The 27500-nt window shown below is 45.2% G+C and overlaps 2 protein-coding genes across 4 annotated transcripts in view; one reads left to right on the forward strand and one right to left on the reverse strand.

Annotated features, from left to right (window-relative positions):
• Nucleotides 1-18056, reverse strand: part of SLC15A4 (solute carrier family 15 member 4) — a 28330-nt gene extending 10274 nt beyond the window's left edge. Inside the window, exons 1-5 of the mRNA XM_039357332.1 lie at nucleotides 16657-18056; nucleotides 7369-7664; nucleotides 5638-5812; nucleotides 4549-4638; nucleotides 762-930 (exon numbers count right to left, since the gene is read on the reverse strand). Coding sequence (XP_039213266.1) covers nucleotides 762-930; nucleotides 4549-4638; nucleotides 5638-5812; nucleotides 7369-7664; nucleotides 16657-17238 — 1312 coding nt within the window. The 5' untranslated portion in view covers nucleotides 17239-18056. The remainder of the gene's footprint in view (nucleotides 1-761; nucleotides 931-4548; nucleotides 4639-5637; nucleotides 5813-7368; nucleotides 7665-16656) is intronic.
• Nucleotides 18057-21191: 3135 nt separating this feature from the next.
• The window catches only part of GLT1D1 (glycosyltransferase 1 domain containing 1), a 35143-nt gene continuing 28834 nt past the window's right edge, over nucleotides 21192-27500 (forward strand). The window contains exons 1-3 of one of the 3 annotated variants that reach the window (XM_039357310.1): nucleotides 21192-21401; nucleotides 24186-24334; nucleotides 25986-26091. In XM_039357310.1, the coding sequence (XP_039213244.1) occupies nucleotides 21283-21401; nucleotides 24186-24334; nucleotides 25986-26091 (374 nt within the window). In that variant the 5' untranslated portion in view covers nucleotides 21192-21282. The remainder of the gene's footprint in view (nucleotides 21402-24185; nucleotides 24335-25985; nucleotides 26092-27500) is intronic. The other 2 variants (XM_039357309.1, XM_039357308.1) reach the window with 2 other exon arrangements.

Raw genomic sequence — 27500 nt, forward strand, 5'->3', positions numbered from 1 at the left:
TCCAGTTAGAACTGAAGAGGCTTCTTGGATGAGAAGCGAAACATCTTCAAAGGAAAAAACAAGGAAATCCACTTGCCTTGCGAAAAAGCATCTTTGGGACAATGGTGATAGGGTAATCAATAATCCAATAACAAAATCATTCATATATCTATCAGGTTACATCCTTAAAATTCCCTCTCTATCTCCCATTATTATTATATCCTATTCAAATTAATACATTTCTAGATAAAGCTCAATCAATCAATACGTTTGCCAATAACATTTTACTTACACATATCCAAGTCCTGTTTTTAAGTTTTACTTCATTCCATTTACCATGTTCCAATTAGCCTTTAATAACCGTAATATTTAGATTTCAAGTAATCTAATTTCTCTCATTTCATTACAAAATAATTATCGTGTATAGAGTACATATATTATTCCCAAAATTACATTCTTACTTTCTTTCACGGATATATTCTATTTCTCGTCCTGGTCGGTCCTCATTTACTAATACAATATCTTTCATTATCACGAACCCATTTCCATATTACAATGTCAAACCATAATGTCACAATTAATTTTCATTTCCATTATAACTCTAAATCCTAAACATTAAATCAATCAATCTCTCTAAAAATCTCCAACATTGAGGTTCCCTCTCTATTTCTTCTTTGGGACAATCTTGACCTGGATGACCAAGAATCTCCATAGACCTCATGACACCATATCAATTGCCTGGTCCAGTGGTGGCACTCCATAGCCCAAATCCTGTGCCTTACCTGCAGCAAACGCAGAGCACATGACGAAGAACATCCCCAAGGCGATTCTCTTCAGTGAGGAAGGAAGAAGCCCCTTCTTCTTCAAGATGGGGTCCACCACTTTGTCTTTCAGGGGGATGAGGATGAGGATCAGCACAGCATCAAACATGGTTAGCCAAGCTGCGGGGAACTGGGGTGGAGAGACAGAGATGAAGGCAACCACCCAAACTCAGCCATCCAGTCCCCCACCCGGGACCCCTGTTCTGTGCAGATGGACCCCATGTTGCTCGTTGAGGAACCCCAACCCAACGTCAGCAATGATTAATGTGTGAGAGCGAGCAGAACCTACTATTTACAGAATAACAGAATAGCCAACGTGGAAGGGAGCTTGGAGGTCTTCCAGTCCAACCCCCACTTCAGGCAGGAAACCCTAGAGCAGGGCTTTTCAACCAGTGGTATGAGTACCACCTGTGGTACATTGGCACTTGGCAGGTGGTACGTGACCATCCTAGAAAAGTGGTAGCAGGGGAGGGGAATGAGCTGAACCGGTGTCAGCAGCGCACAAGCATAAGCAAGAGATGGCTGGAGCTGCAGGGCTGTCAGGGCTCAGCAGAAGCGCCAGGATCAGTGCCACTTTCCAGCTGATCGGCGCTTCTTCAGGGCTGTCAGGGCTCAGTGGAAGCATCAGGATCAGCGCCAAGCTCCAGCTGGAGCTCGGCACTGATCCTGGTGCTTCTGCTGAGCCCAGAAGAAGCACCAATCAGCTGGAAAGCAGCACTGATCCTGGCGCTTCTGCTGAGCCCAGAAGAAACGCCGATCAGCTGGAATGTTGCAGCATCTCCAGGGTCTTGTGATTTACATTCAGATGCTTGGCCACTGATTCATATTTATGATGGTCACAGTGTCCCAGGGTCATGTGAAGTGACCAAAACCTGCTGCAACCATCCAGCAGACGGGGGGGGGGGGGAATAAAAAACCAAACATCCCCCACCCCCGTTGCCAATCCACAACAGAAATGCTCACAACAATGAAAACCTTGGACAGGAGGAAGAGCATGGCTAGGTGGGCAGGCAGGTGTCTTGCTCGGCTGTGGCTTGGGGGGCACTTTTTTCAGTGCTATTGTAACTTCGAACAGTCACTAAGCGAACTGTTGTAAGTCGAGGACTACCTGTACTTTATCACTTTTTTCCTTTTTTTTTTTTTGGTCAAGTTTTTGACGCCTTGCTAGGCGACTGGTGGTACTCAGATGTTGCCATATCCATGTTGCCATGGTACCATGGGTGAAAAGGTGGAAAAGCCCTGCCCTAGACCACTTCAGACATAATGGTTCTCCAATCTCTTCTTAAAAGCCTCCAATGATGGAGCACCCACAACTTCTGGAGGCAAGCTGTTCCACTTTGCTTTTATCCCTATGGCCTTCTGGGTTTGGAGAACATCTGCTCAATCCTTGGGGCCCCCGCCAGCCAACTTCCCACGAGCTAAAAACAAAATCCTGTGAGCAGAGAAATTAAAATTCCCCCCCCCCACACTCTGAGATGCAGAAACTGTAAACTCATTAAGTATCTGTCTTCATCAACCCACAAGCGGAGAGGAACGCCAGGTTTATGAGGGATCATAGAGGTTAAACCATTAGCACACATGGTCTGCACAGAAAAATCGTTCCTAAAATAAGTTATTTACACAAAAACCGCGTGCGGGGATCTGCTCTCCTCCTCTCTCTGTTGTTGCAGACCTTCTGCAGATGCCTCGCTCTTCATTAAAAAATTCGAGATTTTGACCCAGGTCAAGCCAATATACCCTTAGCCAATATACCCTTAGCCGCTTGCAAAAAGTTACTCACACCTCTGTAATCACCAGAAAAGTTCAAGAGGGGAAGGGTGAAAAGTCCCAATTAAACGGGAAAGCCTCACCAGAATCTCCAATGGGTTTGGGTTTTGGGTTTTTTTTTTTTGTTTTTTTGAAAACTGTGATTACTCTAATGATGAAATATTTATGCCAGACAAAGCACACCAGGAAGGCTGAAATGGGCAGAACAGAAATATGTGATCGGTCAATTGATGGGAGCAGGCCTTCCCATGGATTTTGGGGGAACTGGTCTTCTCCAATTGGAGATGTTTCGACTTTCGGTTTGGCAGATTGATCTCTGGGCTTTCACGGACATGACGGCTCTGGGACCAGGCGGGAGACCCGAAGGGACAAATGGAAAGGCATTCGGGAACCCTCCAATTTTTAGCACTGCACCAAAAAGTCCAATTGCTTAAACTAGTTAGAAAACATAGACAAAAAGGGTTGGAAGGGACCTTGGTGGTCATCTAGTCCAACCCCCTGCTCCGGCAGGAAACCCTATACCATTTCAGACAAATGGCTGTCCAGTCTCTTCTTAAAAACTTCCAGTGTTGGAGCATTCACCACTTCTGGAGGCAGATTGTTCCACTGGTTAATTGTTCTAACTGTCAGGAAGTTTCTCCTTAGTTCTAGGTTGCTAGGTCAGTTTCCATTCATTACCCTTCCTTCCTTCCTTCCTTCCTTCCTTCCTTCCTTCCTTCCTTCCTTCCTTCCTTCCTTCCTTCCTTCCTTCCTTCCTTCCTTCCTTCCTTCCACCCTCCCTCCTTAGTTCCAGGTTGCTTCTCGGCTTGATTAGTTTCCATCCGTTGCTTCTTGTCCTGCCCTCTGGTACTTTGGAGAATAATTTGACCCCCTCTTCTTTGTGGCATCCCCTCAAATACTGGAATACTGTGTGTGTGTATAGATATTGTTTGTTTATAGCTTTGGTTTACAAAGGAAAACTATGCAAACAAAGGCCACACTTGGAATAGTGCATCCAGCTTTGGTCGCCACAATGTAAAAGAGATGTTGAGACTCTAGAAAGAGTGCAGAGAAGAGAAACAAAGATGATCAGGGGACTGGAGGCTAAAACATATGAAGAACAGTTGCTGGAACTGGGCATGGCTAGTCTAGTGAAGAGAAGGACCAGGAGAGACATGATAGCAGTGCTCCAATCTCTCAGGGGCTGCCCCAAAGAAGAGGGAGTCAAGCTATTCTCCAAAGCGCCTGAAGGCAGGACAAGAAGCAACGGATGGAAACTAATCAAGGAGAGAAGCAACCTGGAACTAAGGAGGGAGGGAGGGTGGAAAGAAGGAAGGAAGGAAGGAAGGAAGGAAGGAAGGAAGGAAGGAAGGAAGGAAGGAAGGAAGGAAGGAAGGAAGGGAGGGAGGAAGGAAGGAAGGAAGGAAGGACAATGGATGGAAACTCATCAAGGAGAGAAGCAACCTAGAACTAAAGAGAAATTTCCTGACAGTTAGAACGATTAACCAGTGGAACAACTCCAAAGTCCTTCCAACTCTACTCTACTTCTACTCTACTCTACTCTACTCTACTTCCATTCCATTCTGTAATTCCATTCCATTCCATTTTCTATTCTATTCTATTCCATTCCATTCCATTCTGTAATTCCATTCCATTCCATATTCTCTTCTCTTCTCTGCTCTTCTATTCTATTCTATATTCTACTCTACTCTACTCTACTCTACTCTACTCTACTCTACTCTACTCTACTCTACTCTCGTCCATTCAATAAGGTAAGGCTGGCAGATGCTCCATCCGTGGAGGTTTTCAAGAAGAGACTGGACAGCCATTTGTCCCAAATGGGTAGAGGGTCTCCTGCTTGAGTAGGGGCTGGACTAGAAGATCTCCAAGGTCCCTTCCAACTGCCCCAAAGGTGCTTTTTCAAGAAGCAACCTGGATGACTGAGAATCTGCACAGATGTCCCTTCCAACTCTTGTTATCCTGTTTTCACTTTGTGGCTCACCGTGTGGCTGCTTGCGGTGCTGTTGAACGTGCTGTTGGAAAACTGTGGGATTTTCAAATGGAGACTCTGGAGGACGTAGGTGGTCTGCATCTGTGAAGTCAAAAGGATTTATGGCTCAGCAGCTTTCTTTACAACACTCAGAAGGATCAAACCCTCTTTGTCAACAGCTCGGAAGCAGCCGACCAATTTTAGCCTGACCAACCAACTCATAACCCCGAAATTAAATGTATTTCTCCCATCGTTCAGACGATCCATTGCCTTCTAAAAAAAAGGCCACAGTTTAGTTCCCCAATTATTTACTTATTAAATTTCTCTAGCTGCCTGTCTTAACCTGTTATTTTAACTCAATTTAGAGCCCCCACACAAACACACACACACACAGGTGACTGTGGGCCACTAAGAAGGAACAGAAACAATAAATGATAAAAAGCACGTGAACCAAAGAATACATCACAAATACAGCTGCTGCTGTTAGTCCCCATCTCTTCAACCTAGTTTATATATTTTTATTTATTAAGAAAATGTATCTGGCTGCTCAACTCACTCACAGTTGACTCTGGGCCGCTTATAGAAGTAAAATCCCCAATGTTAAACCCAAAAAATTCGGGACCAGGTCCGGCCGCCGATCCTGCAGCCGGATAGTCCCAAGCCAAAAAGCACAGAAGAAGATCAAGCTCCTAGTCCTCGTGTGCAGAAAGAACGCCTCAGAATGCGCCCGAGCAAAGCCCGAGTCGTCAAAGCCAAATTCTTCCCACAATAGGGATCGATTCCAGTGCTCTGACTTTGACCAGCATTCCTAGCACTGACCTAACATGGATCACAGCGGATTAGAATCAATCGCTGAGTTAACTCAAGTGTTTGCAAAATAAATAAATAAGGGGTTATATGCCCAGCAAGTTCTCTTTTAAGCCTCAGGCAGATTCTGAAGCTTTCTTTCTGTGCACAGGGATGAGGAACTTGGAACTTCTTTGGAAAGCGAAGAAATTTGGATCAGGCTAATGTCTAATTTGTTGCGCCTACCTGCCGGTTCGCATAGAGGTTGTGCCACCTTGAAAACAATCCAGAAGTAACCACGGTTGATCCACCCACCTGAAAGTAGACTGTCCAGTACGGGATGAGAGCCAAAAAGACGGGGATGATTTTGACCAAGGCTTTGACGTCTTCCACTTTATCTTCTCGGAAAGGACCCCCGTGGGAGGTCTTGGCGGCTTCAAAAAGGCTGTCCTTGGAAGGCTGACGCTGGTGAAGGATCCCCTGGGTGACCCTTGGAAAAGAAAACGAAGACTTATTCCGTGGTTCCTTCCCAGCAGCGTCACCCAAAGACTTTGGAGCTGGCCATTTCTTAAGGCTGTTGGGGCCAAATCTTCAGCGCTCCCAAAAGGGAAGAATCGGTCGAATCAAAGAAGGGCGGGAAGGGAGATGCTAGTTTGAACGTACTGCTTTTGGGTTAGGGTGCAAATCAAAAAATGGAGATTCTTTCAGAATTTTGAAGACGGGGGTTCCCCCCCCCGAAAAATGTCAAAGGCTTGCAAATGATCTGTATAAAATGGGATGGGATGGGGAGAAAGGTGAGAAGAAGGAAGGAAAGAAGGAAGGAAGGGAGGGAGGGAGGGAGGAAGGAGAGAAGGAGGGAAGGAAAGGAGGGAGAGATAATGAGGAAGGAAGGTAAGCAAAAGAGAAAGGGGAAAGGAAGGAAGAAAGAAAGGAGGGAAGGAAGGAACGAAAGAAGAAAGGAAGAAAGGAAGGAGGGAAGGAAAGGAGGGAGAGATAACGAGGAAGGAAGGTAAGCAAAAGAGAAAGGGGAAAGGAAGGAAGAAAGAAAGGAGGGAAGGAAGGAAGGAACGAAAGAAAGGAAGAAAGGAAGGAGGGAAGGAAGGAAAGGAGGGAGAGATAACGAGGAAGGAAGTGAAGCAAAAGAGAAGGGAAAAAGAAGGAAGGAAGGAAGGAAGGAAGGAAGGACAGGTAACGAGGAAGGAAGTGAAGCAAAAGGGAAAGGTGAAAGGAAGGAAGGAGGGAGGGAGGGAGGGAAAGGAGGGAGAGATAATGAGGAAGGAAGTCAAGCAAAAGAGAAAGGGGAAAGGAAGGAAGAAAGAAAGGAGGGAAGGAAGGAACGAAAGAAAGGAAGAAAGGAAGGAGGGAAGGAAGGAAAGGAGGGAGAGATAACGAGGAAGGAAGTGAAGCAAAAGAGAAAGGGGAAAAAGAAGGAAGGAAGGAAGGAAGGAAGGAAGGAAGGAAGGAAGGAAGGAAGGAAGGAAGGAAGGAAGGAAGGAAGGAAGGACAGGTAACGAGGAAGGAAGTGAAGCAAAAGGGAAAGGTGAAAGGAAGGAAGGAGGGAGGGAGGGAGGGAAAGGAGGGAGAGATAATGAGGAAGGAAGTCAAGCAAAAGAGAAAGGGGAAAGGAAGGAAGGGAAGGAAGGAAGGAAGGAAGGAAGGAAAGGAGGGACAGGTAACGAGGAAGGAAGGGAAGCAAAAGAGAAAGGGGAAAGGAAGGGAAGGAGGGGAGAGAAAGAAAAGAAGGAAGGGAAGAGAAAGAAAGGGTGCTGCTATTGTATAGTATTTGCCCATCAAAATTTGGTTTTGGATGTCTCCAAGAACCACAAACACACAAAAAGACAACAAAGGAACTGCTGAAGGCTAGGCAAAAAATGCCTAGCAGAGACTATTCACTTTCAAGACCCCTGCAAAGCTGGTTTAGCAGAGCCTTCCCCTAGATAATAAGCAACACAAACTTAATGTATCCAGACTCCGGTTTTACACCAACTGAGTCTCGGTCCAGGGGGAAAAGAGCCCCCCCCACACACACCCCTCACTTTTACCTACCTGGGGCTGGGAAACGGCTCTGGCTGTTTCCGGTTACAGCAAGAATAAGCCAGGATTCTGAACATGTCGCTGAAGGCGCTGCCATCCGGGGCCTTGGTGATGAAGACGCTCTGGCCACACAGGAAGACCACGAAGGAGACCCCAATGCAAACCGTGGGGATGATGTAGCCGATGGTGAAGTTGACGTTCTGCTGGATGTACGCGATGCCTCCCAGGGACAGGATGGCGCCCAAATTGATGCTCCAGTAAAACCAGTTAAAGAAACGCCGGGTGGCTTCCGGACCGCGATCCTTCACCTAGACGAGATTTTTTCCCCCGCCCAAGGAGAAGAAAAGTCTATAAGAAAAGTTATTGTGTGTGTGTGTGTGTGTGTGTGTGTGTGTGTGTGTGTGTGTGTAAAATATTAACAGAGGAATTACTACTATATTATATATATTAACAGAGGGATAGAATCAAGATCTCATGAAGTATTAATACCACTTTACAAGGCCTTGGTAAGGCCACACTTGGAACACGGCATCCAGTTTTGGTCACCACGATGTAAAAAAGAGGTTGAGTCTCTAGAAAGAGTGCAGAGAAGAGCAACAAAGACGATCAGGGGACTGGAGGCTGAAACATACAAGGAACGGCTGCTGGAATTGAGTATGTCTAGTTTAACGAAGAGAAGGACGAGGGGGGACATGATAGCAGCGTTCCAATATCTCAGGGGCTGCCCCAAAGAAGAGGGAGTCAAGCTATTCTCCAAAGCGCCTGAGGGCAGGAGAAGAAGCAACGGATGGAAACTAATCAAGGAGAGAAGCAACCTAGAACTAAGGAGAAACTTTCTGACAGCGAGAACAATTAACCAGTGGAACAACCTGCCTCCAGAAGTGGTGAATGCTCCAACACTGGAAGTTTTTAAGAAGAGACTGGACAGCCATTTGTCTGAAATGGTATAGGGTTCCTGCCTGAGCAGGGGTTTGGACTAGATGACCTCCAAGGTCCCTTCCAACTTTGTTATATCTATCTATCTATCTATCTATCTATCTATCTATCTCTATCCATCTATCTATCTATCTATCTATCTCTATCTATCTATCTATCTATCTATCTATCTATCTATCTCTATATCTATCTATCTATCTATCTATCTAATCTATCTATCTCTATCTATCTATCTATCTATCTATCTATCTATCTATCTATCTATCTATCTATCTATCTAGCATCATCTATTTACGCAGATGCCTTGTCTATCTTTCTTGAAGGACCTGCAGCAGGAACATTTCACAGGCATAATTTTCATAATGTGCAGAAGAGACCAGAGATATTTCAGGAAGCAAACTTTGAAAGAGCAGGTGCAAATCTCTGCCTCTATAAAAAGCAACCGAGAAATGCAAAATAAGAATTCCGTTTTTAGTCCACAGAGAGCAGAGCTTCCCAACCCTGGACCCTGGCTTTCAATGTGCAGAATTCCCCAGTCAGCCACGGAAAAGAGTGAGGAAGAAACTCAAGAAAACCTCACCTTGATTCTATTTGGTATAAGAGGCAGCGGAAGAAAGTTTTGGCAGAGTTTTCAAGTTTTTGTTGTTATGTCCTATAATAACTAAGTAGCATTCTTGTAATCCAGTGTTTTTTTTTCCACCTCGCTGGCTTAAAGACATGTGGACTTCAACTCCCAGAATTCCTTGCTCAGCTTTGCTGGCCGGGGAATTCTGGGTGCTGAAGCCCACATATCTTAAGTTTGAGAATCCGATCTAGAATTAAACAGCTCTCTCTCTTCCATTCGATACAGGGAGAAGAAATTGTGATTTACAAGCACAACTGAGCTCAAAATTTCTGTTGCTACGTAACACGTTTGTTATGTGGATTTTTGCCCCATTTTACAACCTTCCTTGGTGCAGTCGTTCACTGAATCATTGCAGTTGTTAAGCTAGTAGCACAGCTATTAAGCGAATCTGGCTTCCACATTGTCTTTACCTGTCAGAAGGTCCCAACAGGTGATCACATGACCCTCCGGGACACGGCAACCATCATACGTAAATGCAAGCCGGTTGCCAAGCATCTGAACTTTGATCACGTGACCGCGGGGATGCTGCAACGGTCGTGAGGGTGACAAATGGTCATCGAGTCACTTTTTTCAGTGCTGTGGTAACTTTGAATGGTCACTAAACAAAGTGTTTAGTGTAACTCGCTGACTGCCTGTATAGCTTTGCTAACACATTGGACAATTAACCAGTGGAACAGCCTGCCTCTAGAAACCGTGGGTGCTCCATCATTGGAGGTTTCTAAGAAGAGACCGGACAGTCACTTGTCTGAGATGGTATAGGTTCTCCTGCTTGGATGGGGGGGCTGGACTAGAAGACCTCCAAGGTCCCTTCCAGCTCTATTCTATTCTATTCTATTCTATTCTATTCTATTCTATTCTATTCCATTCCATTCTATAATCTGTCCTATTCTATTCTATTCTATTCTATTCTATTCTATTCTATTCCATTCTATAATCTGTCTATTCTATTCTAATTCTATTCTATTCCATTCTATAATCTGTCTATTCTATTCTATTCTATTCTATTCTATTCTATTCTATTCTATTCTATTCTATTCTATTCTGTTCTGTTCTGTTCCATTCTATAATCTGTCTATTCTATTCTGTTCTGTTCTACTCTATACTGTTCCATATTCTATTCCATTCCATTCTATTCTATTCTATTCTATTCTATTCTATTCTACTCTACTCTACTCTATTCTATTCCATTCCATTCTATAATCTGTCTATTCTGTTCTGTTCTGTTCTATTCTATTCTATTCTCTCCAGCAGCTCATAACTAGATAAGCAGGGATTCACACCAGACAAACAATCAAGCAGTAACCTCTACCCTAATCAAAGGACCACCAAAGAGAAAAAAAACCACATCCCAATTGGTGGCTCTCTGAATCTAGCTGAGGAATTCTGAGAGTTGAAGCCCACATATCTTAAAGCAGCCGAAAAGATTGAGAATAAAGAATAAGTCACCGTTTCTTGGGGACTGAGAGCCCAACAGCTGTTACAGGGATATATCTATCCACACAGACACACCCTTGGCCCCATTTTTTTCATGACTCATTGGGGCTGCTGTTCTATGACACAGCTGCGAATGAAAAGCCACTACTGTATCTCCTCCCCCCCCCGCAAAAAAGGAAGAAAATAAAAAATTCAGAGCATTCCTCCTGCGCCAGCTGAATCATCCAGAGACTTGTTTTCCTGTGTTTAGGTTCAATTATGCCATCCCGGCTCGCACAAAAGCCAATGTCCTTAACTGGCAGGGCTTGTTCGTGGCCTCATTAAAAGGTTCAGTTTCTGTCTTGGAAGCTGTGCCAACACAGCTGGATGAAGACCAAGAATGGCACCACTGCCCTCATCCCTATCCCTCATTCTTCTGGTTTGCTTCAAACTCTTCAAAGAAAGAAAGAAAGAAAGCCCCACGCAATTCGAGATGTGTAGCCATCTTTCCTTTTCAGAGTGCCCCAGGTTTTAAAATCTGATAAATAAGATTAGAGGTATGCAATTTGCAGGGGATGGGGAAAGGTGGCTTTGAGTTTTAGCTTGGCATATTAAACATTTTTGTTGTTAGTTGGGAAGTCGTGTCTGACCCATCGTGACCCCATGGACAACGTTCCTCCAGGCCTTCCTGTCCTCTACCATCTTCTGGAGTCCATTGAAGCTCATGCCTCCTGCTTCAGTGACTCCATCCAGCCACCTCATTCTCTGTCATCCTGTTCTTTTATTGCCCTCCATCTTTCCCAGCATTAGGCTCTTCTCCAGTGAGTCCTTCCTTCTCATTAGGTGGCCAAAGTCCTTGAGTTTCAACTTCAGGATCTGGCCTTCTAAAGAGCAGTCGGGGTTGATCTCCTCCAGGACTGACCGGTTGGATCGCCTTGCAGTCCAGGAGACTCGCAGGAGTCTTCTCCAGCACCAGAGTTCAAAGGCCTCCATTCTTTGGCGCTCAGCCTTTCTTATGGTCAAACTTTCACAGCCAGACATTGCAACTGGGAAAACCATGGCCTTGACTATATGCACTTTTGTTGGCAGGGTGACATCTCTGCATTAAACATCTGAACTTCTGCATATCAATCCATCCTTGAAAATCTGGCCCTAGTTAGGATTAAATGACCTAGATGAGGGAATACAAGAGGAACATCGAATTTGCAAATGATACTAAAGTGGCAGGAATAGCCAAACACCCCAGAAGACAAGCTCAGGATCCAAAAAGATCTTGACCAACTTGAACAAGGGGCCCTATCCAACGAAATGAGTTTCAATGTGGAGAAAAGCAAAGTTTTACATTTAGGCAGGAGAAATCAAAGGTACAAGTACAGATTGGGTGAGACTTGGCTCAAAAACAGCAACTGTGGGAGAGACCTTGTAGTCCTAGTGGACTATCACTTGACCATGAACTAGCAGTGTGCAGCAGCAGCCAAAAAAGCTAATACAATCCTGGGTTGCATAAACAGAGGCATAGAATCAAGATCACACGAGGTATTAGTACCGCTGTATAAAACCCTAGTCAGACCACACCCGGAATACTGCAGCCAATTTTGGTCACTACAAAAAAGATGTTGAGACCTTGGAAAAAATTCAGAGAAGAGCAACTGAAATGATCAAAGGCCTGGAGGTGACAACATACGAAGAACGGCTGCAGGACTTGGGTTTGGCCAGTCTAAAGAAAAGAAGAAATAGGGGAGACATGATAGCAGCGTTCCAGTATCTGAGGGGCTGCCACAAGGCAGAGGGGGGTCACATTATTCTCCAAAACACCAGAGGGCAGAAGAAGAAACAATGGTTGGAAACTGATGAAAGAGAGAAGCAACCTGGAATTAAGGAGAAACTTCCCAACAGTGAGGACAATTAACCAGTGGAACTGCTTGCCTCCAGAAATCGTGGGCGCTCCATCACTGGAGGTTTTTAAGAAGAGGCTAGACAGCTACTTGTCTGAAATGGTATAGGGTCTCCTGCTTGAGCAGGGGGCTGGACTAGAAGACCTCTAAGGTCCCTTCCAGCTCTATTCTCTATTCTATCTTTTAAGGATCATATGATCGTAATCCAGGTGTCTGGTTTGCATTTACTTCAATTACTTAGAATAACAAGGTTGGAAGAAGCCATGAAGATCTTCTAGTTCAATGCCCTGCTCGAGAAGACGACCTTATACACTTGTGAACAAATGTGCAAGGTTTGCAGTGTGTTGAGGTGGGGTCACGTGGTCACCATTTACGACCTTCCCAGCCAAATTCCAACAAGCAAAGTCAAAACAGGGAAGGTAGCAGGCTATAGTCACATGTCTCCCTTAAGGACCAGGGCAAAAATGTTGTAAAATGGGGTATGGTCACGTGATGCCTCCCTTAAGGACCATACCGCTTAACAATGCACAATTTTTTGGGTCCCTACTGTGTTCGTAAGTTGAACATTACCTGTTGCTAGGGGCCAAACTGGAGTACAGAGTCTCTGCTTTGCGTTTCTGGAGAAAAATGCACTAAGCAAATAAATATACAAGGGATTCTCTTGAGCGTAATGAATAAAGAGGCGTTCACGCCCCCAGTGTGATGTAGAAGGATTTGGGGCTACTCATCCTTCACCATTTTTATGTTTCAAGTCAGTTTCATTTCCTTGCAGGGATGGCAGCTGAATTCGGAATTATGAGAAGTCATGGTAGTTTTTTTTAAATCACCATGTGTCAAAGCGAGGAACAGGAAACAAACCAATTTAAAAGAGGAACTTGAAAACAGCTGGGAGAGTGACGAAAAAAATCCTCTTTTTCAGCACATTGGGATGAAATCACTGCATTGCTTAAGTCTACCTATTTGGAACAGGGTATAAGCGTGTTTTGCCAGAATAATGAAAACAACATCAGGAAAATGAGAAGAGCAATACATTAATTTTGGAGAGAGAAAAAACAATGAAGGTGTGTCTTGACAAACTTTGGTTGATGGAAGGAGTGTCCAATCTTGGCAACCTTAAGCCTTGTGGATTTCAACTCCCAGAATTCCCCAGCCAACATCCTTCAAGACAGGTGGACTTCAACACCCAGAATTCCCCAGCCAGCATGCTTTAAGATGGGTAGACTTCAACTTCCAGAATTCTCCAGCCACCATTCTTTAAGACAGGTGGACTTCAACTCCCACAGTTTTAGGAGTTGAAGTCCATGGGTCTTAAAATTTCCAAGGTTGGACATCCCTGGTTTAGATCTTAGGTCAACAGAAGAAGTTGATTGATGGGAAACAGAAATTTGATTTCATATGCAATTGAAGTTGGTGTTGACCATATACGTCAATTTTCTCTAGAAGGATGTCTCCAAGAATTATCTTCCAATGGTGGCCCTATCATCATTGTAACTTGAGTCCATCCAGCTCATCCTTTCCTTCCCTTTCCTTCCATCTTTTCTAGCATCATTCATGCCTTGAGTGAGAACTGTGGATTTATCTGTTTGATGATCCATTGCTTGTCTTGGTTGTCCACGGTCTTAGGAATCTTCTCCAACTCCGAAGTTCAAATGTGTCAATCCTCTTTCAATCCGGTTTCCTCAAAGTCCAAGTTTCATTTCCACAGAGACGGATCTTCCAGATGTTGCTGACTTACGAATCCCGGAATTCCTCAGTATCAGCCAGCTGACCAGGAAGGCCATATCAACAACATCTGGAGGAGCAAACTCACAATAGACAAATGTTGTGCCTTTCCTGGAACAAACCTTCCCCATTGGTGTCACATGTGTAATTGGTCACAAGGCCACAATTGTGTGCATATCAGGTCAGGGCGATTAGCACAGAGGAAGAATTATATAGAAATTTAGCACAACACAGCATAATAAGCCAAAGAGAAGAAATTAGCGCACTAGGAAATTTAAGAGGTCAATTTCTTTGCGTTAATATATCACAATGTTGTTGGGTTTTTTTTACACCCTCTGGGGAACACTTTGGTACACATTTTTCAGGTTTCTACTTTTCTCAGTCTGGTGCAGGTCAAATGACTTTGATTACAAGTCCCATTATCCAAAACCACCACTATTTTAGCCACCCCAGAAAGGTATTACAGCTTAAAAAAAAACCAAACATAACTTATGTAAATGTATTTCAAAGACATCAGAACTGGGGAAGGATGAGATTGCAAGAAACAGAAGCTAATATATTCCAAAAAAGCACAACAAGCATATTCAGGACATATGAATATCTACTATTAATGGGGATAATTTGGTCTAAAGAGCAGCTGAAAATTCTAATTATAAATCTGGCTTACTCAGAAATATTCTTTAACCCTCCATTGTCTAACAAAGGTAAGAGAACGGAAGAATCGGGATCTGTTAAAGGAGACCCCACACATAGACAACGCCGAAGGACAGAAGAATGGAGAACAACCTACCAAATGTTTTTTTATTGCAAATTTCCTGTGTCTTCTTCTAAAGCAAACTGTGTCTTTCTTCTAAAGCAGTGGTTCTCAACCTTTTTAATGTGGCGACCCCCAACCGGTCGTAAGTCGAGGACTACTCAACTGATGCAGCACCGTTGGCAGAATGGGACTTTTGGCGGGCTCAGCAGGGCAGAGACACCTGGACAATTCCTATTGGCTTTTGAAAGCCAATAGAATTAGACTCTATTCAAGAGAGTCTATTCTATTGGCTTTCAAAAGCCAATAGAATAAAAGGGAGTAACACAGCTAAGGAAAATGGGGGGAAAATTGGTGGACTGTGTTGTTTGGCGACCCCTGTGAAATGGTCGTTCGACCCCAAATGGGGTCCCGACCCACAGGTGGAGAACCACTGTTCTAAAGTAAAGCACCCAGGTTATTAGTTTATGGAAATAATGTACTTATGTCACACATAAGTACTAAAGCCCCAGTCAGACTGCAGCCAATTTTGGTCACCATATCACAAAAAAGATGTTAAGAGTTTAGAAAGAATTCAGAGAAGAACAACTAAGATGATCAAAGACCTGGAGGCTAAAACATACGAAGAACGGCTGCGGGACTTGAGTTTGACTAGTCTAGAGAAAAGAAAAAATAGGGGAGACATGATAGCGATATTCCAGTAATTGAGGGGCTGCCACAAAGAAGAGGAGGTCATGTTATTCACCAAAGCACCAGAGGGAAGGACGAGAAACAATGGTTGGAAACTGATCAAAGAGGGAAGCAACCTGGATTTAAGGAGAAACTTCCTGACAGTGAGGACAATCAACCAGTGGAACAGCTAACCCCCAGAAATCGTGGGGGCTCCTTCACTGGAGATCTTTAAGAAGAGACTAGACAATCACCTGTCTGAGATGGTGTAGGTTCTCCAGCTTAAGCGGGGGGCTGGACTAGAAGACCCCCAAGGTCCCTTCCAGCTCTATTCTACGTATACAAATACAAGTCAAGCACGCCGTCTCAGCATTCTTGAGACAGATATCAATCCACACCACAATTCAAAGATAGCTTTTCTTTTGGTGATACTTAGCTCATTCGTGGCCCCCAATTCTTGAATTTTCCCTTTCTTAGGCCTTTCCTTTCAAAGGGATCTCCCAACGTGAAGAGCTTTTCGAACCAACTCTGCAGATCTTCCACTACACACCCAAATTTGGTGGTGGAAAAGCAAAGAGGAGACAATTGATGGAAAGAGCCATCATGAAGATTAGATGTGGGGAAGCTAATCTCAAAAATCCACAAAGCCACAGATTACGGGAGGAGAACCAAGAAAAAACTCCATCCTTTGGGCATCACATGCAACACACCAACAAAATCAGAATGTTACAAGAATGAGTTGAGGAGGTGGGTCTCAACGTTACAAATCAGTCACTGCTCATCATTTGAAGGCTAAAAAGCTGCTAACTATTCTTTTAGGCCATTGTTGCATTTCACGTAGCATTATCCACCCCAGCCTTTTTGAACTGACTATTGTGGCCAAACCTATGAGTTGATGGATCCCACCAGGTGGGAGAAGGCTGTTCTTTGCTATAAGCTACCATTTTCCAGATGCTTCTGCAGGCCTGCCTGGAAACGGGGAAGATGATCATGGATATCTAGAGTAGGAAAGTTTTATTGATTATCTTCCCCTCCCCAATTAGTGCAGAAATTCCTATAAGAGTACCCAAGCCTAGGATGGCCCAACATCTTAAGAAACCACCTGGTTTCCTACTTAAGTATGGTGTTTCGGCAGGGACCACATCTTCAAGAAGAGCTACACCACCAACTAAGACAGCTACAGACAGCAGCAAGGACTGACAGGAAGCTGTCCAACCGCTTGGCCACCCGTTTGACAACCCAGCCCAAGACTTTGTTAGGGAGGAAGACAATGAAGGCTACTCCACCTGATCAGCTCCGAAGGGGGTGATGTTGGCCTTGACGGAGCCCACGCTCAGCCCAACCAGCGCCAAGCCGACATAGGAGGCGATGAAACAGTAGCGCGTGGTTTCTTGTGACGAGCACGGGGCAGACGTAACATTACTCTCCAGAGACGTTGAGCAGTTCTCAACGGGTGATAGACGAATCTGTCCGCAGAGCCATTGACGGCTTGGAGCGATGGCCATGGCGGGGAAGGCCAGCATGCCCAAGAGGTAGACCGCCATGCTGACCAAGATGGTGGGGAATTTGCCTAATAGGGCGTCGGCCAGCCAGCCCCCAAAAGGGGAGACCAGGTAGGTGATCCCCATGAAGATGAGGAGGGCCTGGCTGGCCTCGGTACCCTCCCAGTTGTAAGGAGTTCCATTGAGGAAGAGCACCAGGTTCGAGGTGATGCCGTAGAAGGCCACCCTTTCCAGCAGCTCAGCCAGCAGCACTGCGGCACAGGCCAAGCGCCGTCCGTGGAAGACATTGGCTGCGGGGAAGGAGACGGGCGACCGAACATTGGGGTCTAAGAGCGGGCTTCTCTCATTGGACTCAGCTTCTTGCATTGCTGGTTGGCCAACTCCTTCCTTCACTTCTCCTGTTGGGTGACCCAACTGAAAAAAAGTCTCCCCCTAGCTCAGAATCGAGGGTGTTGCCCCCTACTTAACTCCCCCCCCAATGTCCTCTCTCTTAAGGACCCAGGAATCTCTGGGTTTCCCCGACCCTCACCCAGTTTTGGCGCTCTCCAACCCTTCCACCCCACTCTGGGCAACTTTTAAGCTCCTCGGCTGCTCAGATCCCTTCTTAGGAGCTAAAGAACCAAAGGGGGCTGACTTCCAAGAGCCGGGCTCACCCCCGTACCCCGAAACTTTTAAACTAACCCCGCTTCCAAAACCAACTCTTCCCCAAGTGGGATTCGAACCCGTAATCTCACGCTTTCGGGGGCTCTTCCGAGGCGCGCCAGAGTCTCTCTCCCTCCCCCCTACCAACCACCTCGCTAGAAAAGCCCGGCGCTGGCCGCCGTTCTCACAGCCTTCTCCCCCTCCCGCCGCCGTTCCTGCCGGCCGCCGCTTCGCCTCCTCGCTTGGGAATTGCCCAGGTTGGTCTAAGCCCGCCTCTTTCGGCCCGGGCCGCGCTCGCTGATTGGCCGCGGCGCGCCGTCGCTCACCGCTCCCCCTGATTTGCTGGAGGGAAGACACTTCCTGGTTCTCCTTGCGCTGCAAAGAAGAAAGTGGAAAAATGCCAAGCGCCGGTTGAAGGGCGAATTCGGAGTCAATCCGGATCAGAGGCTGCTTTGTTCCAAACGGCAGTGCCTTCCCTGCTGCTTCTTTGTTTTTTTGGGGGGGATTTCCCCCCCCCCAAGAGGATCATCAGAAAGGCTGAGCGACAGAGCACGCCCAAAGCGAGTCATGGGTTTTTGTCACGTGCAAACATGTTGCAATGCTTAAGCGTGCTTTGGGAAGGCGTGCGGGAGCTTGGTAACTCTTTGCACGCGCGGGTATTGATTTCTGCCCCGAGCGACCGGCTCTGGGTGCAGATAGCCGGAATGGGGCGGCTTGGGCTTCCACCCAGCGTTTAGATTGTCCCCAAATCCGCACAGAAGCGAAACTCTCAGTGGGTCGGTTTCGTTTCTTGCTGTCGGCGCAGTTTTGTTTCCTTGCTGTCTTGGAATGGACAGCAATGCCGTTTCAGGGTTTTCTAAGGCTGCAGATTCCAGAAGTGTTCTAAGCATTTGGTTGTTGTTAGTTGCAAAGTCGTGTCCGACCCATCACGGCCCCATGGACAACGTTCCTCCAGGCCTTCCTGGCCTCTGCCATCTTCTGGAGCCCCCTTAAGCTCATGCCTCCTGCTTCAGGGACTCCATCCAGCCACTTCATTCTCTGTCGTCCCCTTCCGTCTCATTAGATGGCCAAAGTACTTGAGTTTCAACTTCAGGATCTGGCCTTCTAAGGAGCAGTCCAAGGGACTCACAGGAGTCTTCTCCAGCACCATAGTTCAAAGGCCTCAAGTCGTGTCCGACCCATCGTGACCCTGTGGATAACGTTCCTCCAGGCCTTCCTGTCCTCTACCATCTTCTGGAGTCCGTTGAAGCTCAACACCTCCTGCTTCAGTGACTCCATCCAGCCACCTCCTTCTCTGCCGTCCCCTTCTTTTCTTGCCCTCCATCTTTCCCAGCACCAGGCTCTTCTCCACTGAGTCCTTCCTTCTCATTAGGTGGCCAAAGTCCTTGAGTTTCAACTTCAGGATTTGGCCTTCTAAAGAGCAGTCGGGGTTGATCTCCAGGACTGACCGGTTGGATCGCCTTGCGTCTTTTCCAGCACCAGAGTTCAAAGGCCTCCATTCTTTGGCGCTCAGCCTTTCTTATGGTCCAACATTCACAGCCATACATTGCAACTGGGAAAACCATGGCCTTGACTATATGTACTTTTGTTGGCAGGGTGATGTTTCTGCTTTTTAGTATGCTGTCTAGATTTGCCATAGGAGCAATTAAATAATGCAAATCAAATGGCCTTACAAAAGCCAGAAAGCTATGATCTCAAACCTAAAAAAGAAGTGAACGTACATGTATGCAAATAATGCACGGCTATTAAATGACAAGTTTGTGTAAGTACATAACGAGAAGTAAGAATGAAATGCCGGATGTCGAAATAACAGGAAGAAAAGTATAACAGTAGTGGAATAAAACAACATAAAATGCCAGTCAGGTCATAACCTCAAGTAGAAAGAATTGCACAATTCAAGAGTCCAATAACATTTTTTTCCCCTTGGAATCTGAATCATTGTTATTGTTATCATTCCAAGATTAATGGCAAGATTTATGATTTTCTCCACACAGCATTTGAGACACAATCAATCCAGCTTTCTCTATCCTGAGCATTCCCAGTGGTGTTGCACTGCCTTGCCCATGTTGGCTGGGGACGATAGACTTTGTACTTCACAGCCCCCAAGCTGTAGCCCGTGCATTTATCTCTTAGGGTTTCTGCTAGAGAATTCAAAGCCTGCCTTCCTGAAGCAAAAGAGGGTTTAGACTTGAGATGTCAGATGATAAATCCGCTTCTTTATATTTCAAGAGATAAGTTGAGAAGATCTTGCTTTACATCAAAAGCTAGCTGCTATCTCTGTCTTCTAGGGGGAGGGAAAAAACCCTCAAATGCAGATAGTGGTGAGACTGAAAGAAATCAGAGTTTTTAAGGAAACTCACAGCCAACGTTTTGGTTGTTTGGTTTCCAGTTTCTTTCTGACATCTGTCATTCATGAGAGAGAAAATCTTGCTTGCCTTAGACAGGTAGTAAATACATTGACAGCCGTCGCTGAAAAATATTGATCAGGCTACTGTATCAATAATTTAATTTCTGTTCCCACTGCTTAAGGCAGTTTCCAAGAGAATAAAACAGGCTTAAATAAAGCCAAGAGAATTATACGTGCAAGTGTGTGTTTGCTACTGCTGCTAAGGAGACCTGAAAGGGATTGAGGAATTGAGAAATGAGCTGGGGAATTCTGGGAGTTGAAGTCCACATATCTTAAAACTGCCTAGGCTAAGAAATAATAATCTAGGGCTATTAAAAATATACATACTTCTGCAATCATTTCAGCTCAATACAATATTTCTTTTCAAGAGACAAGAACATATAGTAGAATATCTTCTACCTAACACAGGGCACTCTTCTTTTTGGAGTTTCTTTGAATTTGATCTCCAACTCATGCACACATTCTGCAGTCTATCATCTATTTATATGATTCTATCTCTAATCATTTATCATCTACCCACCGATCATTTATCGATCTTTTTGATTCTATCTCTCTCTCTCTGTAAGGACTCTCTCTCTCTCTCCCATCTGTAACTTCCATCTCTCTCTCTCTCTCTCTCTCTCTCTCTCTCTTTCATCTGTAAGGTTTTCCACTTAGCCTCACAATTGCCCCAGCATTACTCAGGATTTTTTTTTATATCTTTTCAGAACAAAGAGGTCTTGGAACTAGGTCTTGGAACTAGGCATAAGATGTCACAAAAAAATAATTCTTAGATGATGACTCATACACAGCAACCCAGGCTCCATCTGTAACTCCTTTCCCCCCTCCCCTTACTGTGCTCTTTTCAGATAAGCAATCACCTATATCTAAAGCATGAAGCCCTTACTTTTCCAATATATATATAAAGCATCTGATCAAGCAATTAACTGCAAAATAATGATTACAAAATAACAATACAATGATTACATGATAATACTATAAGTATCAATATAAAATGGTTACTATATATAAAATAAACGCTAATGTCAAACTTAAACATACTAAAATCATAAGCACAATAAAATCCCTTCACATCCATCGTATCCATCCATCTCTGTTAGATTTGTGTGCCGTTCCTCTCCTCTGGAGGCGGCTTACAATAACAATAAACACCGGTAAACATTTAAAATGACAACGGAAGAAACAGCAACAGTAACAATAGTGTCCTCATAACGAAAGGAAGCGGAACTGCATGACTGCCCGCCTTGTTGCTTGGGGGGAGCGTTCCTTGCGGCGGACTGCTCCATCCGAAGGGAGCGGACCATAGAGTTGGGCAAGCGTGGACGAGGAGCACCTGGCTTCCGGCGCTTGGACAAGAGGGAATGAAGCCGCCAGGGACCTGGCCGGAAGTAGGGCACAGCTGCCAACTCGTCATGCGGCTATTGCTACTGGCTCCCGGACGAGCCCAGACGGGCAACGGCACCACCGCCCGGAGGATCCAGTAAGTGCTTCCCCCGTCCCCATGCCCGGCTTTGCACACCCCCCCCCAGCCCGATCCCCTCTCTGCAGCGCTGCTTAAGACGTGGCGGCGGGTGTGCAGGCGGGAGTTCGTCCGGTGCAGCCGGGCAGATATTTATGCGTGTGTACGTACATGCATCAACATGCTTATGCATTTTATGCAAGATCAGAAATTTACTGGGGGATGCTCAGGACTGGAAAGGGAAGCCTGTGTTGCTGGCTGGGTGCACTAAAATTAAAACATAGGAAGAACGGTTGCAGGAATTGGGTACGGCCAGTCTAGAGAAAAGAAGGACTGGTGGGGTGGGGGACATGATAGCAATCTTCCAGGATTTGAGGAGCTGCCACAAAGAAGGGGTCAAATTATTCTCCAAAGCACCAGAGGGTAGGACAAGAAACAATGGATGGAAACTGATCAAAGAGAGAAGCAAGCTGGAATTAAGGAGAAACTTCCTGACAGTGAGGACAATCAACCAGTGGAACAGCTTGCCACCAGAAGCTGTGGGTGGTCCATCACTGGAGGTTTTAAAGAAGAGTCTGGACAGCCACTTGTCTGAAATGATATAGGGTCTCCTGCTTGAGCAGGGGGTTGGACTAGAAGACCTTCAAGGTCCCTTCCAGCTCTATTCTGATTCATTGATTGATTCATTGATTGATTCATTGATTGATGGAAATGGTCTAGGGCAGGGGTAGGCAACCTTGGCTCTTTTATGACTCGTGGACTTCAACTCCCAGAATTCCTGAGCCAGCCATGTTGGCTCAGGAATTCTGGGAGTTGAAGTCCACGATTCATAAAAGAGCCAAGGTTGCCTACCCCTGGTCTAGGGTCTCCTGCTTGAGCAGGGGGCTGGACTAGAAGACCTCCAAGGTCCCTTCCAGCTCTTTTCTGATTGACTGATTGATCTGCCAAACCTGGTTCAAGAGACTTAAGTTGCTATTTCACCTACTGGGCTAAACCTGGTGAATGATTGCCCGGGTTTAACCCTTTGTGGACTTACAGGTTGTGCATCTATGGGGTGAATCTGAAATGGAGTAATCGGGTTGTGAATCTGAAATGGAGTAATCGGGTTGTGGGCATGTAACTTTTGGGGTTTATTTTGTATTCGGCTACTTATTTTATGTTCACAGTGGTTATTTTGTCTTCTGGATACTGTACTTCGTATTTTCTCTATTGATAGGCATTTCAAAAAGATGTCAAACAATGTGTATTTGTGTGTGCGTAATACACCTATCATATTGGAGGTGTTTGGATCTTAGCTTGGCCTGTGTGTTGATTCTCTACACAACATGTAAACATGGCATTGTCTCCAACAGCCACATTCAAGAACTTTTGAACTTTGTTGAAAAACACGTCTGAGCATGTTGTAGACAGCCAAGAAAACAAGTCAACCGATTATCAAGCAAATTCTTCTCCCACCCACCTTCTTGAAAGTCCATAGAGTGTCACAAGGAATATCACAGCTTACATGAGGTTTTTGATATTCCTAGTGGGAACAAGTTCCATTGGTCAATTACAATCAGTGCTGGAGGGAAAATGTTTGGTGCGATTTCTGGAAATCTCAGAAAAATTGCATATTCTCTCTATGCGCTAGAAAACACAGTGGCGATATTCCCCCCCCCCCCCCTTTGGCTGCTAATGTATCTCCTGAGTCTCATTAGGAACTTCGTTTCAAATCACTGGCAATTTGCAAGCCTCTTAATATGAGCAAATTAATCTGTGGAACAACTTGTCTCCGGAAGTGGTGAATGCTCCAACGCTGAAAGTTTAAAGAAGAGATTGGACAAGCATTTGTCTGAAATGAGATACGGTTTCCTACTTGAGCAGGGGGTTGGACTAGAAGACTTCCAAGGTCCCTTCCAACTCTATTGTTGTGTTAAGTTTAAAATTAAATGCATGCCGTGATTGTTAAACGAACTCATTCCTTTGTCGCTCTGGATAGTGAGATGGGTGGTGTGTAGATTTTAATACGTAAATAATAATTTTGAATTGGTGTTTTTCTTCTGGACAAGAGGAAAAACGGCTGAAAGTCAGCAAACATTCCTTGAAGTTGTGGCTGCTCCATCCCTGGAGGAGAGGTCTGGATCAACCATTTGTCTGAAATGGCATAGGGTTTCCTGCCTTAGCAGGGGGTTGGACTAGAAGACCTCCAAGGTCCCTTCCAGTTCTGTTTTTCTATTCTATTCCGTTCCACATAGAACAGTTTAGGATTCTGAGGTTTGTCCTGTTGGAACACAACCAGTATAGAATGGCTGTAAGAATGTAAATCGTGGTTATTGGTACAATGGGAAAGAAAGACAGAAAGTTCTGACTTCTGTTGTAGTGGAACTTGGCAATCCCCACATGTATTTGTGATGAGGTCAACGTGATTGCCATTTGTGCCCTCAACTGGCTTCCAACAAGCCTAGTCAATGGGAGAAGCATGACTCGCTTAACAGCTGTTTGATTCATTTAACAACTGCAACTGATTTGCTTAACAACTGTGGCCCAAAAAGAAGGTTGTAAAATTGGGCGCGTCTTACTTAAGCACCTTGCTTAGCAACAGTAATCCTATTCCCAATTTGGGTTGTAAGTTGAGGACTAGTTATAGAACAGGGGTCTTCCAACTTGGCCCTTTTAGGACTTGTGGACTTCAACTCCCAGAATTCCTCAGCCAGCGTGCCTGTTCTAAAACTTCATGGCCTTATTTCCTGCAGAAATTAAATGCTAATATCCTGTCCTTTTGTTTTTGTTTTTTTTAATTATCCCATCTGCGCCTGTTTTCCAAAGAGATCATTTACAAGCTGCAGGGCATTTGTGTCTCTTGAAGGATGCCTCTGATTATGACTCCCCGTTGGCAATTTCGAATCTCATCTCTTCGGAGAAATTGGAGGCAGCTCTGGGCATCCATCTCTTTAAAGCTGGAAGGCTTCTTCAAGGTAAGATAAAGTCTCTTGGTCTCCAAAGAGGTGGGAAACAAAAGGCTTTGGAAAAAGCCCAAGTTGCATCTCTAAAATACTAGTCGTATAGCTTCGATAAATCTGTTATAACTGGGCTGCTATAATATGCATAGCCCCTAGGTGGCAGCAGCAGCGACCCAGAGTTTTCTGTATTGCTCTGCTGCCCTCTAATGGTTCTTTGGATGTTTTGCAGTGTGGATCTGTTTTTTGGCCCAAATATAGCCCAAACCTTTTCTCTTGACTTGAAAACTCCATTTTAATCAGAGAATAAGGCCAGGATTCAACCGAAGCCATCTGTTGATTGTTCCTCTCCAAGAGATTCTTTTAATTGGCATTTCAACATTAGTCCACTTATTGCTTTCCTGTTTGCCTGCATTTCCCCCCCCCCCACCTCAACTGCTGCTGTCCAAAGATGCTGGCTCATCTCACAAACCTCTCCAGCAAAGCAGACATTTGAGAACAGCTGGTAAAATAGGTCATGAATTCCTCTGCCAGCTCTGACGGCCAGTTTACCTGATTCCTTTTTAACCAGTGAACTCATTCTACCTAGAATTTGAAAGCGGGCTTGTTCCTAATTAGCTGCCATCACCGCTGCTTAATGGAGTGTTAAAACTGCCTAGTTAATTGTTTCTCTTTCCCCTCCCACTCTTCTAACGTTTGTTGTTGTTTTAAAAAAAGGAGAGAGGTTTATAGTTGTGTTAGCATCCCTGCTTTTGAGCCCAAGGATGCTTGATCTGAAAAGACACAATGCAAATTGCTCTCCTTTGTAATAACAAGGCTGGCATATGTAGAATAGGTTTGAGAGGAGAGCTGGCTTCCATTTAGCCAGACAAAAGGCGATCTGAGATGGCCTCTCTTGGATTCCCTAGTTTAACGAAGAGAAGGACGAGGGGGGACATGATAGCAGTGTCCCAATATCTCAGGGGCTGCCCCAAAGAAGAGGGAGTCAAGCTGTTCTCCAAAGCGCCTGAAGGCAGGACAAGAAGCAACGGGTGGAAACTAATCAAGGAGAGAAGCAACCTAGAACTAAGGAGAAATTTCCTGACAGTGAGGACAATTAACCAGTGGAACAACCTGCCTCCAGAAGCGGTGAATGCTCCAACACTGGAAGTTTTTAAGAAGAGTCGGGACAGCCATTTGTCTGAAATGGTATAGGGTTTTCTGCTTGAGCAGGAGGTTGGACTAGATGACCTCCAAGGTCCATTATTATTATTATTATTATTATTATTACTATTATTATTACTAAGAGCACTTAGCCTAGCTAAAAGCATCTTCTCCTTTATAGAAAGGAACACCAGGACGAAAATGAAAAAGAAAGATGGTTAAAAATGGGCAGTCCTCATTTAGTGACTGCCTGGCTTAGTGACTGTTTGCAGTCACAGCGGTGAGGGAAAAAGTAATGGTGCAACCTGCCCTTGCATTGATAACATTTGCAGATCCGTTAAGCGAAGGAAAGAGGACAGGATCGTAAGCACCGCCATGTTTCGCTCAGTGATTGTTTTGCTTAGTGACCAAATGGGTGGCCCTACTTCAAAGGGGAGATCTTTGAAAAGGTCTCCACCAACACTGATCCCAGAGTTGAGTTTGGTTTTGCCACTGGGATTAACTGTTGAAATTCTCCATTTTTCAGGAAGTCCTGTTCCTTTTGGGATTATCTTTGGAGGCACGGATGTTAACGAAGATGCCAAAAGTGGGGAGAAGGCCCTAATTATGGAGAAGGTGTTGGATGAAGCCAGGTAAAGAAATGTGCCTCTTAGTCCTCCTTATTGTTCTATCGTGAATCAGCTGATACCTATTTGGACCTTTGTCCCCAAAGTGTGTTTCTTTTTCAGAAGGACACTGGACTTTCTTGGTGTTTCCTTCAAAATCGTTTCGCTTCTCATGCAAGAAGCTTGAATGAGCCGTGGTGGCGCAGTGGTTGGAATGCAGTACTGCAGTTCAGCAGTTCGATCCTGACTGGCTCAAGGTTAACTCAGCCTTCCATCCTTCCGAGGTCGGGAAAATGAGGACTCAGATTGTTGGGGGGCAACAGGCTGACTCTGTAAACTGCTTAGAGAGGGCTGTGAAGCACTGTGAAGCGGTATACAAGTCTTAGTGCTATTGCTAGTGCAATTCCTCCCTCCCTCCCTCCCTCCCTCCCTTCCTTCCTTCCTTCCTTCCTTCCTTCCTTCCTTCCTTCCTTCCATGGTGCTCACTGGTTAGAATGTAATACTGCAGGCTAACTCACTGCTCATTGCCAGGGGTCCAATCCTGACCGGTTCAAGGTTGACTCAGCCTTCCATCCTTCCAGGTCGGTAAAATGAGGACCCAGATTGTTGGAGAGACAATAGGGCTGTAAAGCATTGTGAAGCGGTATATAAGGTGGCGCAGCAGTTAGAGTGCAGTACTGCAGGCCACTTTAGCTGACTGTGTTCAGCAGGTCAGCGGTTCAAATCTCACCGGCTCAAGGTTGACTCAGCCTTCCATCCTTCCGGGGTAGGTAAAATGAGGACCCAGATTGTTGGGGGCAATGTAAATATATATATACATTGCTTACTGGTGTGCACCGCTTAGAGAGTGCTTGCACTTAAAGCGGTATATAAGTCTCATAAATAAATAAATAAGTCTAAGTGCTGTTGCTTTTGTAATGGATGGATGGATGGATGGATGGATGGACAGAGACAGACAGACAAAGCCATAGTGGCGCAGTGGTTAGAATACAGTATTGCAGGCAAACTCTGCCCATAGCCAGCAGTTCGATCCTGACGGGCTCAAGGTTGACTCAGCCTTTCCATCCTTCCGAGGTTGGTAAAATGAGGACCCAGATGATTGGGAGCAAATAGGCTGACTCTGTAAACCGCTTAGAGAGGGCTGTAAAGCACTCTGAAGCGGTATATAAGTCCAAGTGCTGTTGCTATTGCTATTCTTCCGTTCTTGAATGAGAAGCGAAACCAAGAAAAGTCCAGTTGCCTTTTTGGAAAAGCAGCTTTGGGATAACCATGATTGAGAATCTCCATAGACCACTTGGAACCTCCTAAGACTGGAGAAGGGGAATGATAACGCAACCTTCTTCCAACCCTCGTCTTGGAAAGTTCTCAACTGTGGACCTTTGGATGGTGGAATCCTAATATTCGGAGCCCTTGCCAAAGGCCCCCGTTTGGGGAAC

Source organism: Crotalus tigris, unplaced genomic scaffold, assembly GCF_016545835.1.
Source record: "Crotalus tigris isolate CLP2741 ecotype Arizona unplaced genomic scaffold, ASM1654583v1 scf7180000018891.247784533:1973344, whole genome shotgun sequence".
Taxonomy (NCBI): Eukaryota; Metazoa; Chordata; class Lepidosauria; order Squamata; family Viperidae; genus Crotalus; species Crotalus tigris.